The sequence below is a fragment of the Folsomia candida genome, unplaced genomic scaffold (assembly GCF_002217175.1).
Source record: "Folsomia candida strain VU population unplaced genomic scaffold, ASM221717v1 Fcan01_Sc007, whole genome shotgun sequence".
Lineage (NCBI taxonomy): Eukaryota > Metazoa > Arthropoda > Collembola > Entomobryomorpha > Isotomidae > Folsomia > Folsomia candida.
Genome location: NW_019091199.1, coordinates 2,072,077 through 2,090,378, shown reverse-complemented (window position 1 = coordinate 2,090,378; position 18,302 = coordinate 2,072,077). Strand labels below are relative to the sequence as shown.

At 35.9% G+C, this 18,302-nt stretch overlaps 5 protein-coding genes across 12 annotated transcripts; 3 read left to right on the top strand and 2 right to left on the bottom strand.

Annotated features, from left to right (window-relative positions):
* Positions 1–200: 200 nt before the first annotated feature.
* LOC110852384 (thymidylate synthase) lies at positions 201–4,095 on the bottom strand. 2 transcript variants are annotated; one of them, XM_022100447.2, is made up of 5 exons: positions 3,953–4,095; positions 3,457–3,859; positions 3,344–3,391; positions 2,801–3,265; positions 201–833 (listed from the first exon to the last, which is right to left on the bottom strand). In XM_022100447.2, the coding sequence occupies exons 2-5, from the start codon at positions 3,830–3,832 to the stop codon at positions 556–558; spliced, it is 1,167 nt and encodes a 388-aa protein (XP_021956139.1). In that variant the 5' UTR covers positions 3,833–3,859; positions 3,953–4,095; the 3' UTR covers positions 201–555. The 2 variants fall into 2 exon arrangements, with proteins under 2 accessions (XP_021956139.1, XP_021956140.1); XM_022100448.2 differs by having other exon boundaries at positions 3,945–4,079.
* LOC118436283 (CLIP domain-containing serine protease 14D-like) lies at positions 832–2,542 on the top strand. The gene is made up of 7 exons (XM_035854005.1): positions 832–1,066; positions 1,153–1,389; positions 1,448–1,553; positions 1,626–1,798; positions 1,898–1,996; positions 2,082–2,206; positions 2,278–2,542. Exons 1-7 carry the CDS (start codon positions 1,012–1,014, stop codon positions 2,497–2,499), a joined length of 1,017 nt encoding a protein of 338 aa, XP_035709898.1. The 5' UTR covers positions 832–1,011; the 3' UTR covers positions 2,500–2,542.
* Positions 4,096–4,187: 92 nt separating the features above from the next.
* On the top strand, positions 4,188–7,469 carry LOC110851770 (coiled-coil domain-containing protein 22). The gene is made up of 9 exons (XM_022099663.2): positions 4,188–4,601; positions 4,692–4,857; positions 4,957–5,049; positions 5,124–5,298; positions 5,387–6,018; positions 6,115–6,254; positions 6,368–6,533; positions 6,622–6,692; positions 6,878–7,469. Exons 1-9 carry the CDS (start codon positions 4,552–4,554, stop codon positions 7,074–7,076), a joined length of 1,692 nt encoding a protein of 563 aa, XP_021955355.1. The 5' UTR covers positions 4,188–4,551; the 3' UTR covers positions 7,077–7,469.
* A 143-nt stretch (positions 7,470–7,612) lies between these two features.
* LOC110851708 (cell cycle control protein 50A) lies at positions 7,613–15,383 on the top strand. Of its 7 annotated transcripts, none has more exons than XM_022099590.2 (13): positions 9,704–10,152; positions 11,558–11,625; positions 11,717–11,770; positions 11,843–11,889; positions 12,046–12,216; positions 12,290–12,428; positions 12,504–12,719; positions 12,806–12,956; positions 13,085–13,128; positions 13,212–13,302; positions 14,583–14,617; positions 14,772–14,811; positions 14,884–15,383. In XM_022099590.2, the coding sequence occupies exons 2-13, from the start codon at positions 11,559–11,561 to the stop codon at positions 14,924–14,926; spliced, it is 1,098 nt and encodes a 365-aa protein (XP_021955282.1). In that variant the 5' UTR covers positions 9,704–10,152; position 11,558; the 3' UTR covers positions 14,927–15,383. The 7 variants fall into 7 exon arrangements, 4 of the variants coding, with proteins under 4 accessions (XP_021955282.1, XP_021955281.1, XP_021955280.1 ...); XM_022099589.2 differs by having other exon boundaries at positions 11,476–11,625; XM_022099588.2 differs by having other exon boundaries at positions 11,440–11,625.
* Positions 15,357–18,299, bottom strand: LOC110851707 (U3 small nucleolar ribonucleoprotein protein MPP10). Its single transcript, XM_022099585.2, has 6 exons — positions 18,020–18,299; positions 16,888–17,927; positions 16,495–16,679; positions 16,139–16,285; positions 15,838–15,946; positions 15,357–15,749 (listed from the first exon to the last, which is right to left on the bottom strand). The coding sequence occupies exons 1-6, from the start codon at positions 18,094–18,096 to the stop codon at positions 15,397–15,399; spliced, it is 1,911 nt and encodes a 636-aa protein (XP_021955277.1). The 5' UTR covers positions 18,097–18,299; the 3' UTR covers positions 15,357–15,396.
* Positions 18,300–18,302: the final 3 nt, after the last annotated feature.

Below are 18,302 nucleotides of genomic sequence, written 5' to 3'. Positions count from 1 at the left end.
TGTGTGGATGCAAAACAGATTTGTTCATTTACTGCAGAATTTACGATGTCAGTCACAAAATCAAATTGCAAGGATAGTGCAGATAAATAATGCTGTACCTGGTGCAGTAGACGAAAATAAACTGCAACTCAAAGTTATTGCACAAACAGTCGTCCAGAATAATTGCTTGTAAAGAATATGCTTCATTTTGAACTTATATGTACTTAGCTTCCTTGTTTGACAATAACTTTATTACTTCAAATTCTAAAGTTCACAAATAGCTCAAGCCAAGTGATGTAATACTTGCTTATTTTGTCCTGATTTCACTTTTATGAATACATTATGAAAACCCTTACATAATAAGAGACGCATTAACAATGTAATTTGAAAGAAGGAGAAATTTTATCAACTCTATTATATGCACACTAAATATTACGTATCAATAAAAAAACGTTTCATTACGATAATACAAAGTTTGATATCAAATTAAAGACTATATTTAAATAGTTAAAGAATACAATATTTTTTAGTGATCAATGAAGACACTTTTTAATAGTTTGGTGAAACATTAGAATTTTAAACGGCCATGGACATTTCGATTTTTCCATGAGGGTTGTATCCTTCTAGGATAAAATCATCGACAGTAAACATTTCAATGTCGGAAATTTCGCGTTTGAATTTCAAGGTAGGCAGTGGTCGTGGAGCTCGTTCAAGCTGTATTTTCAAGGCATCGACATGGTTGGAATACACATGAGCATCACCAAGCGTGTGGACAAACTCAGCCGGAATCAATCCAGTGACATGAGCAATCAGTTTCGTCAACAAGGCGTAACTGGCAATGTTAAATGGGACACCTGCAGCAATAAAAGACCAAATTATTTTACACATGTCAATTAATATGCTATATGAAGGCAATAATTATTAAAAATGATTTGGTCGGAAGAAGCCTCCCCGGTTTTTGTTCTGTTTTTCTTTTAACTTAATTTCACCACCAACCGACTTCGTCCAATTTCGAGTCATTATTTTTTTAGCATGAACCCGACAGTATTAATCATAGCAGGAGCCCTCCTAATCTTTGGTGGAATAGGTAAGTTTTAGTTAATTATCATCAACCAAGAGAAATTCTAGAATTGAATGTGACGAATAAAGTAAAATGCGACGCTTATGACGAAGGTGTGACAGAGGGTAACGAGGATGCACTGGTCCCTGGCTCAAAAGAACTAACAACCGGAAAAGGCATTGATGTCACCCAGCATAAAAACATCCTCTTGCTTCCCGCAGAAGAGGAATGCGGCTTTGCGGATAAAGAGGATATTGCAACTTCAATGCAACAAAGTGGCAGTAAAGTATTTCTCACGAAACCGAATACCCCTTCAAAGTATCCGTGGATGGTCCGAGTAGTCGTGGAAGGTATGCATATATATATTGCCGTAGAACGAGAACGACTAAAAGCATAAATATAATGCAGATAACAAGGGCGTAAGATGGCCTGTTTGCTCTGGAACCCTAATTAGTTCCCGATATGTATTGACTAGTGCAACATGCCTAATCGGCCTCAACAGTGCAGTCAAAGTGTATACTACTTAAATTTCAATAATTCTTAAGTATATGTCTCATGCTTTGTCTACATAAATCCCATCCCGCAGATCGAATATCGTACTTGGAGGACATAATGCACATTGCGACAATGGAAAGTGCTTCCCGATATCCAAGGTTGTGGAAGTCAGCGACACTGTGATTCATCCTGACTATGTTCTCCCAACAAGACAACATGACATTGGTCTTGTGAAGTTGGCAAAAAGCGTGACAGTCACTGAGAGTGTGTTGGAGTGGTTCAAGATATTTCTTAAACTTTCATATGTCCAGCATATAACAGGAAATTGCACACATGTTTTTATATGACAATTGTTTTGTTTAGGTTACATGAGACCAGTTTGTTTACCCAAAGCAGAGACATTGTTCGCTGGTTTTAAAAACAACAAGACCGTTTCAGTTAGTTGGGGAAAATTGGAAGAAGGTATCAACGATTTATGTGCAAACATATGTACACGATTATTATCATAATTAGTATTAGACATATGGTTATGTCGAAATGCGTGCAGGTTCTTTGGCTTCTTCGTACATGTTATATCCACGCAATCTACGAGTAACGGAAATGACGTTCGAACTGAGGGAATATTGTGATCGATTTTATAAGATATCTCATGCAAAATTTGGACCTGGAAGGGTTACATTCTGATCATTATGAAATTAATGTAATAACAACAAAAACTGCAAATTAAGTGTGCATTCTAATAGTTCTGTGCAACCAGCACTGCCAACAAAGGAATTTGTTCTGATGAGGATGGTGGACCACTACTTAAACCAATCATGATACCAGAGAGTGACCAATCAAGAATTTATCAAATTGGAATCGTTTCTTTCCAGAACAAATTATGCGGCCAGCCTGGAATCCCTGCAGGTTTCACAAATGTAATTAATTACATGTCATGGATTTTGGACAATATGTCACTAGACTAAACAAATAATATACTAATGCTATTAGTATTTAATCAAAATTACAAAAATGCATAAATAATAAACCTATAGTGCAGACTTCATTTAGCCTGAGTCTGAGTTCTATTTTAATTCTAATCACCAGATCGATCATCATCGAGCCCGTTCAAGGCCTTGAAGGGATACACACTTTAAGAATAAGTTGGTTAAAATCTGTTCAGTGGTTCCGCTAGCGGGTCACAGCCGGACAGACAGAAACAGACCGATATGACGTTCCCATAAGCTCTGAGCTGACTCTGCTAAAAATATAAATAAACTGACATACCAAGCCCAACATCTGCCGACCGTTGATACATTTGACAGCTCAGTTCCTTCTTTGCAGGATTTACATAAAACTGAACAAAGCAATGGCATGGAGGAAGTGCCATGAGTGGAAGATCACTAGGGTTCCAAGCTGACATGATAATTCTCCTCGAGTATGGGTCTTCTTTGATCATCCGAATCACCTCCTTCAATTGGTCAACACCTTGCCCAGAGTAGTCATCGTGCATTGTTTTGTATTCAGCCCCAAAATGACGCCATTGATACCCGTAAACTGGGCCAAGGTCACCTTCCTCTCTATCTGTGAATCCTTGATTGTCTAAAAATTCTCTGGACGAATTCCCATCCCAGATGTGGACATTCTTTTCATTTAGCTCATTAGCGTTGGTACTTCCTTTAATGAACCAGAGCAGCTCTTCCACCACACCTCGCCAAAAGACACGCTTCGTGGTCAGTAGTGGAATCACGTCTATATTACATATATATTACATACGCACCTCAAATAATGCTGATTTGAAATCGACAGGAACCAAACTTTTAAGCTAACCATTCTTCAAACTGAATCTCAACTGGCTCCCAAAAATGGAAATAGTCCCTAAATCATAATAATTCCAACTAAACGAATACTAGCTTTTTAAATAAAATTTTTATTTTTATCACCTGTCCCGGTACGGTCATCCCGAATCGCTCCTTCGTTCAGAATTTTTCGAATCAGATCCAAATATTGCTGCTCATCTACAATCACGTTGCTTCCTTCTTGATTGTCCCCCTTGCCATTGATGACACCGGCCTCCCCGTTTTTCACCGTAATTGGTAACATATTTGACCCCTTGTCCTTAATATTCAAGAGCTCGGGAACTTGTTCGGGAAACAGGTTTCGAGACCCCTTGCCATTTGCCTCAATTTTTACGGAGGCCGTCCCAGTATTGGTACCGACGGACGAAGTGCAAGGTATCGTCATAGGACTTGTACCCACTGATGCATATCTGCTGGCAGCGTCGGCGAGTTGATCGTGACCCCCATTTTCTCTACTCATTTCTGCTATGCCCGGTCCCCTTTTACGCTATTATAAGATCGAGTTAAACAGCTATCTTCACAAACCAATTTTTATAAGGATATGCACCACATCATTAAAATGTGTAGCTTACAAACAAACCTGCTAATACTGACTGGAGGGAATCTTGCCAAGGTCTTCAAAAGTTTGCTGTACTGCTTTCACCTCAACGACTTGAACAGTTCAAGTTGAACTGCAAATGACAACAATATATGCACACAAAGAAATGCTGGCTTTTCGCTTGTTGGGCGCCAACTGCTCAGTTTCACAGAGTACTATGAGAATCATGTGGAATGGCCATCAAGCTTTTCGCATGCAAAATCTCTTGACAAGACTTCCCTCCCTCCGTGTAATAAAACCGGAAAAAGTTCTCCAATTGCCCAGCCTGGATTAGTTGGTGGCAGTCGTACACATGTCAATAATAATAACACTGATACAGAATAAAATCAAAAATCGTTCATCTTTTTTTATTGTCGAAACAGTATCAATTTACAATAAATTGCTACATTCATTAGGCTAGTACCGTACACCGTAATTACTTATTGTTCAGCATTATTTAAATGCGAATAAAGTGTACATTTTACACACACAAACATTAAATAAATTTCATCAGGTTTAGGGAATATTAAAGGGGAGGGTTTTACTATTATTTTAATTTTAATGATCTTCGCTGACCCGGAGGGAACGGGACTAGGATTAGGATGGATGAAGTTGACGGAATTTTAATTTATACTTTAAAACACATTGGATGGTACGTTGGGTGGTGAATTTGATGAATATTTGTGTAATATTGAATTGGGGGTTAAAATTTGTATGTATATGGATTTATTTTTGTTTGCAGTGAGATTGGTTCAAAAGTATCTGAACTTTCTCCACCTCAGTTCATACAATGTGTGACTAAATGCCTTCAACTCAGTCGTCCTGATGCAGATGTTCCGGATTTCGATTGCAATGTATCAATGGCAGTGCGATATAAAGTGGCCTCTCAAATTGCTCAACTTATCACGGTATTATAGTTTACATCTGAATGTGATACAGTGTGAGTGTGTGAATTTACACGATAATTAAACTTTGATGTATTGTTGCGAATTTATCCAATCATCTAGGATATTGGATACTCTGAAGAAATTGGCTGCCAGTCTTTTCTCTACCCCACGGAAGAGGAAACAAGGAAAATTTTGATATTCATGGTAGAAAAGGTAATATTTACTACTTAAATTGTGTCATAAATTTAATTAACTAAGCTGATTATGATACATTTCTTTACTTAAAGCTGCCCAGAGACAGTGAAGTTGGAGATCAAATTGAGACCTTGTTGTCTAAAATAGCAGTGGAAAAGGCATCAAATCAATTTACTGATGGGAGCGGAGATGGTTATACGAATGGAGGTCTTCAGGTGGACGGGATCAAGCTTCCAATCGCTGTCGATGTGGACTCTTTGCCAAAGGGTGACATAAAATCGATTAATAACTACTACTAATTGCATGATATGTATGCGGATACATTTACTAACAAGGGATTTGGGTAAATTTTCAGAAACTCTAAAATTCTATGCTAGTCATCTTGCGGACCTTACATTCGAAAAACAACGTGAAAAATATCGCAATAAAGTAGATGTTAAACCAGTTGTGCCACATGTGATTAAAAAAGAAGACTCTGATGATGATTTTGGTGACCCCGATATCCCAGAAGAGGAGAAACATGTTATACTTGAGAAACCTAAACTGCTGGATAAACCAAAAATAAAACCAGCAATACCCGAAAAACCAAAAATTGACAATAAAAAGGAGATTGAAATTGCGGACAAGAAAAATCGTGAAGAGGAAGAAAGGGCTGCAGCAGAATACATTAAAGGTTTACAAGAAAAATCAAAGTCCAAAGCCAAGTTAATTAAAGAGAAGGAAAAAAATATTCGTGACCTCACTGAAAACTCTATAAAACTGCAGCAAGAGATAAATCGAATGCATCTAAAAATGAATGAAAAATCCAAACAGTTGGAAAGACTCCATAAAATGGACCAACTACTTTCTGGGGACGATGCTTTAGGGAAAGTTAAACATGCAGTTGATTCACAAGTTGAAAAATTAACGAAACTTTCCCAACAATGGGAAATACATCGACAACCATTGATTGATAGGATTCGCAACAAGAAATCCGTCGAAGAAATGGTATGCATTCAAACATGTACTGCTATCAGCCATTATGGACCAACTTGTACTTTTTTTTTACTTTTTCTAATATTATGAAATTACTACTTTAATTAGTCGGAGGCTGATAAAATTGTGGAGGAAGGTAGACATCTTAAAGCGACGTTAAAATTAATGGGACAAGAAGCTCGAAACAAGGAAGCCATGTGCAATAAGCTACTGATTGAATATGAAAAACTTCCCAAGGATCTCAGCAGGTAATCATTCTACACGAAATTCATAAACTACTGACAGTTTATTGTTCCTCACTCACGCCCATATTATGTTGACAATAAAAATTATTTTGATCAAAATTATTATTTATTTATAGGTCCTCATACACACGACGAATTGGGGAAATTATTGGAAACATTAAAAAACAGAAAAAGGAAATAGCAAAAGTACTCGGCCAAACCAAAGAAATTCAAAAGGATATCAACACATTGTCTGGTCGATTGGATAGAACGTTTGCTGTTGCAGACGAATTAATTTTTAAAGTAAGATTGTGCACTGTTGAAATTCTATTTATGTGTACATATTTAAATATTTATTCTCTTTTATCTTAATGTGCATATTACATTTTAGGTCGCAGACAAGGATAAAAATGTTGCCCACTCCTATAAACTTTTAGTTGCCATTCATTCTGATTTTTCTAGGTAAGAGTATCGGTTTAATTATTTACAAGCAATTTGTCTAAATTCCAATCCATCAAGGCACCGACCGATGATTTACTTAATTAATTAAGAATTTTTGCTCTTCTACATTTTTGCATACAAAATTTTGTACACAAAATTCCCATAATTAGTTCCTGACTAATTTATGTATTACTTTCATTGTCTAGAATTATCAAGACGTTGGAAGAAATTGGAAATTTAAAAAGGCAACAACGGCAAGAAGAAGATAAGCTCGAGTTTGAAAAAGGAAAAAGTGTTGAAGATAAGTTGAATCGGTTGAAAGCTGATATGGCCCAAATGCAACATGAAAACCGCATATTAGAGGCTAAACTAAGAAATCCAACATTGAAAAGAAATACACAATAATAGCTCCACCAATTGCATTGAAGTAATTGGTATTTTATAGTTTGTTTTGACACGATGGCATCTGACTTTAAAAGTTATAGACCTTAGAACAATAACAACAATCTCTGGCTCATAAAGTGGTCTCACGTTGTTTCAAATTCCGATGCCATATTTCGCTTTATTATTTTAGAGAAAAATTTAAAGTATAAATTTTAGGTGCACTAAATATAGAGCCTATATGTCCTAGATGACCACACTACGCGATATTTTAATTTACACAAAATTGTGGTGTGTTCTCCAAGAGTAAACTATATAGTAGTCTATGTGTGCTGTGCACCAAAGTCATAAGATAAGCTAAACATTAGGCCTTTGTATGCTGTTTTTAATGAATAAAAAACAAAATTGCAAGCCAAATATAACAACATAACTATTCATACGAAACGTACCTTGACAGGATATGATACAGGATATATAAACCGATATGGTACTTTATGGTACTGTAGGTACTATAACAACGAATTTATCGTTGGTGCAATCATGCTAAAGATTTTTGAGTTGGTTGAAGAGGGCGAGTACACTCGAGTCAATTTTAAATAATAATATTAAATATTATTAAATTTTAATAATTTATAAAGGAGAGCATGAAGCTTTTAAGCACAAAAAACAAACGACCTGGTTAGTTATATCTTGAGAGCCAAATTAACTCGTTTTATATATCTAATTCTCGTTTCTGCATGTGTAATAATTACACATGAAAATAATAATTATTTTCATAGACTCGCTGTTGAGTCAGCAAAAGCTTCCCACTTGGCAGCCCATAATCAATTTCCGAACTTCATGGAAAATCTTTGTCGGAGTGGGTGTGGTTATCACGGCTGTTGGAGTTGCTCTCGTTAATATTGTGCTGGCACAAAGTGAAGACGTTGTGGTCAACTACTCCAAAACCGAAGCCTGCATTGTTTGTGAAAATCAACTCATGGTTTCACAAGGGCCTTGCTCATCTTGTTTAACAGGCGAACCTTTTAATTGTCAAAGGAAATTCCAAATTCCAAATGATTTACAGGTAAAAATCAGATAAATCAGTTATGTGTCACCAGAAGAAGTGACGACGTTCTTCTCCCCAGGTCCCAGTTTATGTATATTATGAGTTGGATCCCTTTTATCAGGTAGAATTATGTATATCGACTCGCACCCTTGACTTCTAATTAATTCCAAAATATAGAATCACAGGAGTTATGTAAGCAGTCGAGATGATTTACAACTTGCTGGAATGATTTTTAATAACCCAGAAAACCCCACGAAAATTAACAAACCTTCTCATGACGGGTGCAAGGATCCATTTTTGGGCAATAAAGGTAAGCATAACAAAATTAAATACTCAACAATCTCCGGGAAAGTTGACTAAATGATGCATTCCAGCAGAAACTGATCAGTATAAGTACTACTTCCCTTGTGGTGCAATTGCAAATTCCATGTTCAGCGATAAATTTAAACTAATGCACGACAAATCAGGAAAAGAGATTGCTTTGAATTCAAACAAGATTGTGTGGCAAAATGAAAAAGATCACAAGTACAAAAACCCTCCAGGAATTAATATGGCTAACTACAAAGGCAGTGCAACTCCCCATCAAGAAATGTTTCAAAAATTTTTCATGAAACCCAGAGATTGGACTGAAAAGGTGTATGAGGAATGGTGGAAGGGAGGTGGAATGAAAAATAATCACTTTATCAACTGGATGCATCCTGGTACATAGTCGTTCCTTTCAGTTCCACAGTCAACAGTTGCTGGCTGGTTATTCAGCTTATAAATTTTGTAATTTTTACAGCACCAATGGCACGTTTCCGCAAATTATATGCAGTGATTACGACTGGATGCGAGCATGCAGAGAAGACTCTTTGCTCAGGAAACTACACACTTCACATAGACTATAGTATTACCAATACATATATGCATCTAAATATTATTATTAGCAAATATTCCAGTTATCAACAAATCCCTAATAATTTGTATTACCCATCTTCCTCAGATTTTGCCGTGGCACGTTTCAATGGGACGAAGTCCGTTGTTTTCTCTACGACCACTTTTCTGGGTACCCGAAAGCCTTTTGTTGCATGGTTTACGCTTGGCTTGGGCATTGTAGGCGTCATTGTGGGGTTCCTGTTTTACTTCCTCGACAGATTCATCAAAGTCAAGTAAATAATATTTAATATTTTAGAATTGCTTCATACGGTCAGCATACAGATTACTAATAAAACCCTCATTTGAAACAGAGTACATCCTCGCAGGAGCTCGTTCATTGAACGACATACAAATGATGTGGGAGCACAAACTTCCAGACTGTACGTTCTAAAATTATGCATATAGATATTTATTTAAAGCTACAAATTTCTACAAGTTTTATAGTTTTCTTAGCAATGAACCAGTCCCCACTTGATGACGTGCAGATGGTGATTTTTCTTTCTTCTCTGGGGTTAACTGCTGAAACTTGAAGAATTACAAGAGCATTTTCTTTCATTGTAAAAATTTGGAGTCATATTTGAAATAAACGTTCATTATTGGTGAAAGCATAGTTTCTTTCCATTGCCCTGCGAGTTGCACAAAAAAGCACACAAAACCCCATGGATGTATAGGAAAACCCTGACACTGAGCTGGGCTGAATCGTCGTGTGCTAATTTTGATATATTTTCTGCAGTATTTAGCATGCGCCAATGTTGCCCTTTACTATTTACTATCGATATTTCACTGCAGCAGCATTTTAAGGACGAATTACAGGCAGTGTTGTTTCCGTGAAATAGAGCTGATACATCCATTCTATATCACAGTGTTTAACAAATTACTAATATTTGAGCTAGGAGGACGGATTAATAATCAACTAGTATGATGTGTACGTATTAAATAGGAGTATACTGCACCACAATATCGCATATACTACATAATACGTGTGTACTATAATTCAGTGTCTATAAATCAGTCCTTCAGTTTAGTTAGGTTTATAAAATATAATTCCTTTCTACACTCGACTTTAATTCAATAAGAATAAAAATGTAATAACCTCTAAACTTTTATTATCGGATGCCAGACTTATTTTTAAATAAGGTAAGGATTTACCTATATCGTTTTAAAGCAAAATTTGTGATTGTTAATAACAATTTGTTATACCATATCACATATTATATCATATAATATACAAGATAATAAAAATTCTCAATTAATATGTCCTCCGATACCGACTCAAACCATACGAAACGAATCATATAATATGGTACAACAATTTAGCAGCAACTTTGCTATAAAAATAAAAGTTGCTGCTTTATAGCAAATTCACAAGTTGACAGAATATTATTACTCATACCGAGTAGTGAGTACTGAATGTACTGATCACAAAAATTTTAATTTCGCATTTAATGTGCAGGTCAAACGAAGGCTGATTACTACTTTTTAGCCCGAGTCAGGGCTTATGGAACCGTCATGTCCGTCCGTCTGTCTGTCTGTCCGTCTGTCTGTCTGTCCGTCTGTCTGTCCGGCACGATAGAGCCAAAACGGCTGAACCGATTGACTTGAAATTTTTACCACATGCATATTGGACAAAATTAGGAAACGAGTTCGAAGATGGGCGAAATCGGTCCAGTGATTGACCGGTGGGGGTCATCGGAGTAGGTGGGGTCTTATGCACCAAAATTTCAAAATTGTCGTAGAAAGCTGAAATTTGGCACAGAGGTTGCTAATGGCTCCTACTAGATAAAAATGACTTCAAGTTGGAAAAATTTTCATCTTGAGCGACCCTATGGGGTGACCCATACCGATTTTTAAAAACCATCATATCGAACTGAAATTTGGTGGAGAGGTTGCTTATGGGGTTTAATGAAAGAATATGATATGATATTGGTAAAATTGTTATCAGGAGCGACCCTATGGGGTAACCCATACCCATTTTTAGAAATTGCTTTAAAAAGATGGAATCCGGCACAATGATACTTAATGGCTTCTAATTAAAGAATATGAAGTTAAAAGTGAGCAAAGTGCAACCAGAGTGACCCTATCGGGTGACCCATACTGATTTTTCAAAATCGTTATATTGAGCTGAAATTTGATATGGAGGCTGAAAAAGTGAAAACCACTGCTGGATAGCACATGCATACAGCTTAGAACTTCATGATGTTAAAGAAGCCCACTGGTCATGGTGGTCAAGGCACATGATTTGTAACTAATTCAAAAATTTGGTACCAAATAGTAGAAACTATCTAACAAACTTTTAACCATCCACAACACGGAAGTTGGTGATATTATGTCGGTCGGAAAAAAATTAGAAGTGGGCTCTGACTTATTGATTCAGGGACTATGTCCCTGACTCGGGCTATATGGAGTCTGCACTGTAGGTTTTAGTCAATGTTATTGACAAATAGCTTCATGACTTGATAGTTGAAAACGGTCCGGAGAAGCCGTTTCAAGCTAATCTGCTAGAATTGTGACATTTTGCTACTCACCTTTGAAACAAGAACAGAATGGAGATGACCTCGACAGATAGTAATGGAAATGGAGGGGATATCAAGGAGTCCAAAAAGCCTTCAAGTAAAGTCTGATAATTATTTACTAGCTGAAAATATTGATGAATTATTAGTAGACTTGATGAATTATGTTGGATTATTTTATTGTTTTATAGATTCAGCCTTTAAACAGCAGCGTCTCACGGCGTGGCAGCCCATCCTTACTGCAGGTGCGTTATATATATTTTTAATTGTACCAGACTGTAATTTTAACCTTAACTGTGCCCATTGTTCCCAAACAGGAACAGTATTACCAACATTCTTTGTGATCGGAATTCTATTTATCCCTGTGAGAATTATTTTGTCTTAATCGATTTTAATTTTAGTTAATGGGGCATTCGCCCTTTGTCTGGCTTCCGGGGCCTCTCGTAACGAATCATTTAAGGATTATGCCCTTTATCACATTTTTTGTGGCTTAATTAATTGATTAATTACTTATCAAAAGGTGGGAATCGGTCTTTGGTTCTTCTCCGACAACGTGAAAGAAATAACTGTTTACTATACAACTTGTACAAGTTTGGAAAATAGTTCAACCACTTGCGATCAAGTGTTGAAGGATAATCGACTTGCAACTTGTTCTTGTGAAGTCGAATTTACGCTTCCAACGAATTTCAATGTAAGAACATTTTAGAAATGCGATAAAATTGAAATTAAGAATATTTCAAAGACTTCTTGTGCATTTTTTTCAGAATCGAGTTTATATGTACTACGCCTTGACAAACTTTTACCAAAATCATAGACGGTATGTAAAGTCGCGAGACGATAATCAGCTGTGGGGAGACTTGTCCTCCATTTCTTCTGACTGCAGTCCGTTTAACATGGACAAAGGTAATAAACAGCAAAAGTTGGAGGGCATTAAATATTCGTGTGCATTGTTTCATTATCTGGGTTCATGTCTTGCAGATGGGAAGAAGATATTTCCCTGTGGAGCAATCGCTAATTCCATGTTTAACGATGAAATCGCTCTGCAATATCATCCTCCAGATCAAAAGGTGAAAAACGTGAGTTTGATCCGAACTGGGATAGCTTGGGATTCGGACAAGAGGTTCAAGTTCAGGAATCCCACTAATTTTGGAGGAAACTCTAGTCCAATTTGGAATGAGTTTACGAAACCGAAGGGTGAATATTTTTAACTACGTAGTAGTTTCATATGTAGTTATTTAATTGATTTTAGTAATTACATTGTCTTTTTAATTTATGTATAGATTGGAGAAAACAGTTGTGGGAACTGGATCCTGATAATTCTGAAAATAATGGAGTTCAAAATGAAGATTTCATCGTCTGGATGAGAACAGCAGCGCTGCCCAACTTTAGAAAGTTGTACAGAATTGTCAATTCTACTGCAGATGGATTTCGGTATAATGAAACATTAAAACGAGATTGAGAGATAATAATTTGCTTTCACTTTGTTAAAAATTAACATATTATCTACTGTCCGTCTATCTGTCAGGATAGGGATTTATAATAATTCTTACTCTTTCTAGGGGGGGTCTACCTGCTGGGAAGTATTCACTGCTAATCAAATATTGTAAGTTCATTCATATAACAAAAGACTTTGCGTACAATACGTTAAAGGATAAATCGGACTAATTTATAATATTGTTTTTTTAGCATATGAAGTGAATTCATTCCATGGGACAAAATCGATCATTTTATCGACAACGTCTTTGCTAGGGGGGAAAAATCCTTTTTTGGGAATCGCGTAAGTGTGAAGTGAAGAATGCTGAGGATGAGTCCTGAGATGAACATACTGATTTAGTTGAAGGTGGTTGAAATTAACATGTTTATTAGAAACAAATACAAAGTAGGCCGTATGAAGTACAAGAGGCTACTCTAAGTTCGATTTTTTGTGAAAAATCTTACTTTGATTTGGGTTATCTTGAAAACTATGATGATTTATGTTTGCAACAATTGCGATATTAAACCATTGCAGGAAAAGGGGATCGTTTATTAAGGGGTGAAAGCCCATTATAAGATCGTTATGTCCGTCTGTCCGTCCGTCTGTCTGTCCGTAGCTCCGATAACTTTTGAACGAAAAGACATAGACACTTGAAATTTTGAACGTAAACTCCTAACGTCAAGGGACAGGACGAGTTCGAAGATGGACACTGTGACATCGTCACCTGTGACGATGACGTCGTCACAGTGACGAAAAGTGACGAAAAAGTGTCACTTGTCAGTTTTGACATGTGACACATCATTTTTAACTAATTTTCAACGAGGAATTCGAAAATTCAGGTCATTTTGTGTTTGGACGTCACCTGTGACGATGACATGGTCACGGTGACGAAAAGTGACGAAAAAGTGTCACTTGTCAGTTTTGGCATGTGACACATCATTTTTAACTAATTTTCAACGAGGAATTCGAAAATTCAGGTCATTTTGTGTTTGGACGTCACGGTGACGAAAAGTGACGAAAAAGTGTCACTTGTCAGTTTTGGCATGTGACACATCATTTTTAACTATTTTTCAATGTCAAATTCAATGGTGACCTCCATTTTGACCTCAGAGGTCATGTAAAGGTCATAGGACATATCTATTTCAATTTCAACTGAAATTTAACCCCGAATTCAATGGTGACCTCCATTTTGACCTCAGAGGTCATATAAAGGTCACATAAGGGTTATCAACTGTTAAATTTGACACAAATAAGACACAAAAGTCGAAAACACGTCAGAAGTGTCAATCTTAACAAATTTTCGAACAATTTGATATTCACATTGACGTATGACACTCCTTTCACCCCTTGGTTACATGCGTTGTAACGGTTTATTTTCAATTCAGTTGATCCTAGGTCAGAAAGCAAAATCGATATTGGAAAAATCCGTCAATTTATGAATTTACCTTATGAATAACTTGAACTACGTATATTAATTAAGCCACCTAACATATTACTAGTATGTTCCTCAGTTATTCAACGGTTCTTTATCATATATTATCTTTATTCTATGATTTCATTAGCAAACATCTTTTTTCATGTAGATACATCATTGTTGGAACCATTTGCCTTGTACTTGGTAAGTAGCAAACCTCAGTGATGCATTGGTCTCAATTCAGCGACCACCACCAAATACATAACTCATTTATTTATATTTATTTCATCTCATCTGTATTATTATTATTAAACCTAATTCCGTCTCTCATTGTCGAAATAATTTCGTATTATTGCAGGAATCGCATTCTTGTTTATCCATATTAATTATGGGAAAAGGTGACTTAATTTTAATACCTCGGTTCAATAATTTTGGTATATTATTCTGAATGTTTTTTAAATTTAATTTAGCACTTGGGAAATGACTAACGTGGACCCTAGGACTCCATACTAGTCTAATATGTGGAGTTCTGTTTGTTAATAAAAAAAATAGGTCATGTTAGATTTTCAGCCAGCTTTTTGTCGATTACTTGAAAATATCATTATTTAACTACATAGAACAGTATTTTTCTTACATTTGACTCTTACATTCATAAGAATATACTTTGTTAGCTATATATATAATGCAAAATGTAATATATTTTCTGCCTAATCTGCCTTTTGAAATCTCTAACAAAGATCATGGTTCTCATAAAATATCCAACACAGTAAGCACTTACTGTAGTAGAAAAAGTGTTTGACTCATATATTTACTAATGATAGAATTTACCTAGACTTCTCATGCACACACGTCGGAATAATAAGACAATGTTAGATGCGAATACACTACCTATATAATAATGCACTGTAATATGTTCAATATTTTGTAATAAAAATGTAGTCTGTTTTTTTGGCTTAACAATAATTAATAACATTGATTTATTTTCAGAGTTTATACTTTTTGACTGATATAACTTTGGCATCCATCGAGGCTTTATTTTTCTTTGCAACTTTGCTAATGTGACTGGAAACTTGCTCCTGAAGTTTAGCAAAAAATGCTTTAGACGATTTGAGTTCTTTACTGTTAAGAAGATTGCTGTCGTCATTCGTTGCTCTTTTCGATTTTTTAACGACAGATTCAGCTAATCTGATGTTCCTTAGTCCCAATCCCTTTGCTCTAGCTTTTTCCTCTTGTGATAGTCTCTTCAAATGTTGCTTCTTTTTCTTCAGTCGCCTTTCTCTCTTTTTATCAGTCGACGTACGTTCTGATTTCCCTTTAATTTCACCCTTCGCTGGTTCTGCAAACATACACAAGATCCATAAAAATTACATGACAAAATACAAGAATTTCAATAGTGAAAATTGATAGTATTGTTTATTGCATACCCAAAATCTCTTGAGGAGCAAGTAGCATTGCTTCACTAAATGTCGACGGGGTAATTTCTTCCATAGATGTTGCTGTTGCATTCGTGATGGTTTTGATTTCAGGCACAGGCTAAATAATTCATAAAACGCGAATCAATTATTTAATTGTCGACAACTTTTTAAGTAAGAGTTTAGTTTTATCATGTGTCAGCAACGAGGAATTCCACAAAAATGTTTCATCAAACGAATTATGAAGTGTTATGTCATCATTTGTTTTAAATTATTGACAAAGGATGAAATAATAGGAAAAATAGAAACTAACCGCTTTCGGAGTGTAGTTAAAATGGGACAGTGCATCTAATTTTGCAAATAATGTCTGCAGATCTTTTTTAATTGTTTTATGTTCTTCTGGATCTTTATCTTCTTCTGTGGTGGCAATCCCCCCATCATTTTGTTTTTCGATATATTCCTAAAAACAAGTAAACAAGAAATTATTCATTAATCAGCAATCTATGTACTTATATTTTCCTGCCTAAATTAAATTATTCAATTTAAATATCAGCAACGAGGAATTCCAAAAAAGAGATTCACCATGAGTTGTAAGATTGGAGTTATCATCATGTATGCACAAATCTTGTAATTTTGATTTTCAACAAGATGCTTAAGTAAAATTCTCACCTTTTCATAAATTTCTGTTAAACTAATTTTACTCTTCTCAGCATCTAGGACGAGACGTTTCTTATACTCGGAAATATTTTCGATCGGTTTAATTTTTCTAATCACATCGTCCCAGGATTGGTCTTTGACACGTTGCTTGATTATGTCCTCCAACTTTTGGGTAGTTTTTGTTGTGATTTCCGGAGCTGCAAGAAATTATAGTTTCAGAAAAACGAGATATTTGTATGAGATAGTTATACTTTCGGATTTCTCTTGAGAAATTAACTGCTTATCAGTAACGAGGAATTCCAAAAATTACTTCACCATAATGTGTAAGATTGGAGCTATCATCATTTTAGCAAGCTAACAAACAAATTGTAAGAATATTAAATGGCATTTAGAAAGCAACGTTACCTTGTCGAAGTAAATGATCATAAAGAAGATGTTCTTCCAATAGAGAATTTTCTGGCCTAGTTTGTGCTGTTACTTCACCCGTGAGCTGCCAGGACTTTGGTTGCAGTGCTTGTTCTTCCATTGCTTCGATATTTTCTTCAATTCTTCTTCGTTTCTTTTCAAAGGTTGATAAACTAGCAACTACATCTTCCTCTTTGACGCTATTAGGTCCTTCATCATCATCATCAGTGGTGTTGGATTCTTCTTTCATTCCATTCTCCTCATCATCCGTTGCATTTTCATCCTCCTCTAAGTTAAACTGAACTGGACGGTTTGTTCTATCTTCATTCCTTGATTCTTGTGTTACTCTCTCCTCTTCGTCCAGCGGTGGATCAAAGAAATCTTTGTAGTACAAGTCCTCCTCCTCTTCCTCATTTTCTTCGTCACCCTTGAAATAGTCGACCTTATCGTTATCATCATCATCCTCACTCTGACCCTCTTCAGTATCCATTTTATCGACAAATTCTGTCATCTGGGCCAAATTAAAAAACTTGTCATCCACAATTGACTTTGAGTATTTGGTCTGTTGTTTGGATTTCTTCTTTCTAGATTTGCTATCACTTTCAAAAAAGTCGGACAAATCATCTTCGTCCTCTTCCAGGTTGCCGTTTTCAGCACTTCCTTCTTCCAAATCCCTTAAAATGGTTTCATCGTCATCGTCATCATCGTCTTTCTGAGCCTTTTGAGCTCGAAACTTATGTGCCAAAACTTTGGATATTGAGGAGACTAGGGTTTCATAAATGAGCCCATTTTGCAATTGAATCTCCTCCCAAATTTGATCTTGGTCAAAGTTATCGGTGATTAGTGTTGAGAGAGGGACTTCCGTTCGAGAAAACTCGTTCTTTTTTGTACCCTTTTTCTTGGGCGATTTCTTTGCTCTTAGGGTGGGGAGGTATCTTTGGAGGGCGCTAGATGATGATGCATCGTTTTCGGCAGACTTGGTCAGGTCATAAAGTTCCTTCAGCACGAGCAAACTATTCGCAGATATTTTATTTGAAGCACTACAATATAAATCAATATAAAAATAGTAATTAATATATATTATAATACGTACTGATCAAAATAACGAATACATGGGGTATATTTATCTTACATTAGAAAGTCTTCAGGTTTCAATTTCTCTGTTGAACTTTCAATCTTTGTTAACCTTATCGCCACGTGTTTCTCCATAATAATGTTCCTATCGCCTTCGATTCTGGTGCGATTATCGGAATATCACTATATCACCGTCACAGCAAAGGCAGAACTAGGTAAAAATAGATAATGCTGTGTTGAAAATTTACTTTTTACTTGAAATTATTTAAAGAAATTTTAAAGAGGAGAGCACTTTATTTATTTTAGCTGAATGATGGATGGATGGATGGATTTCTGGTGAA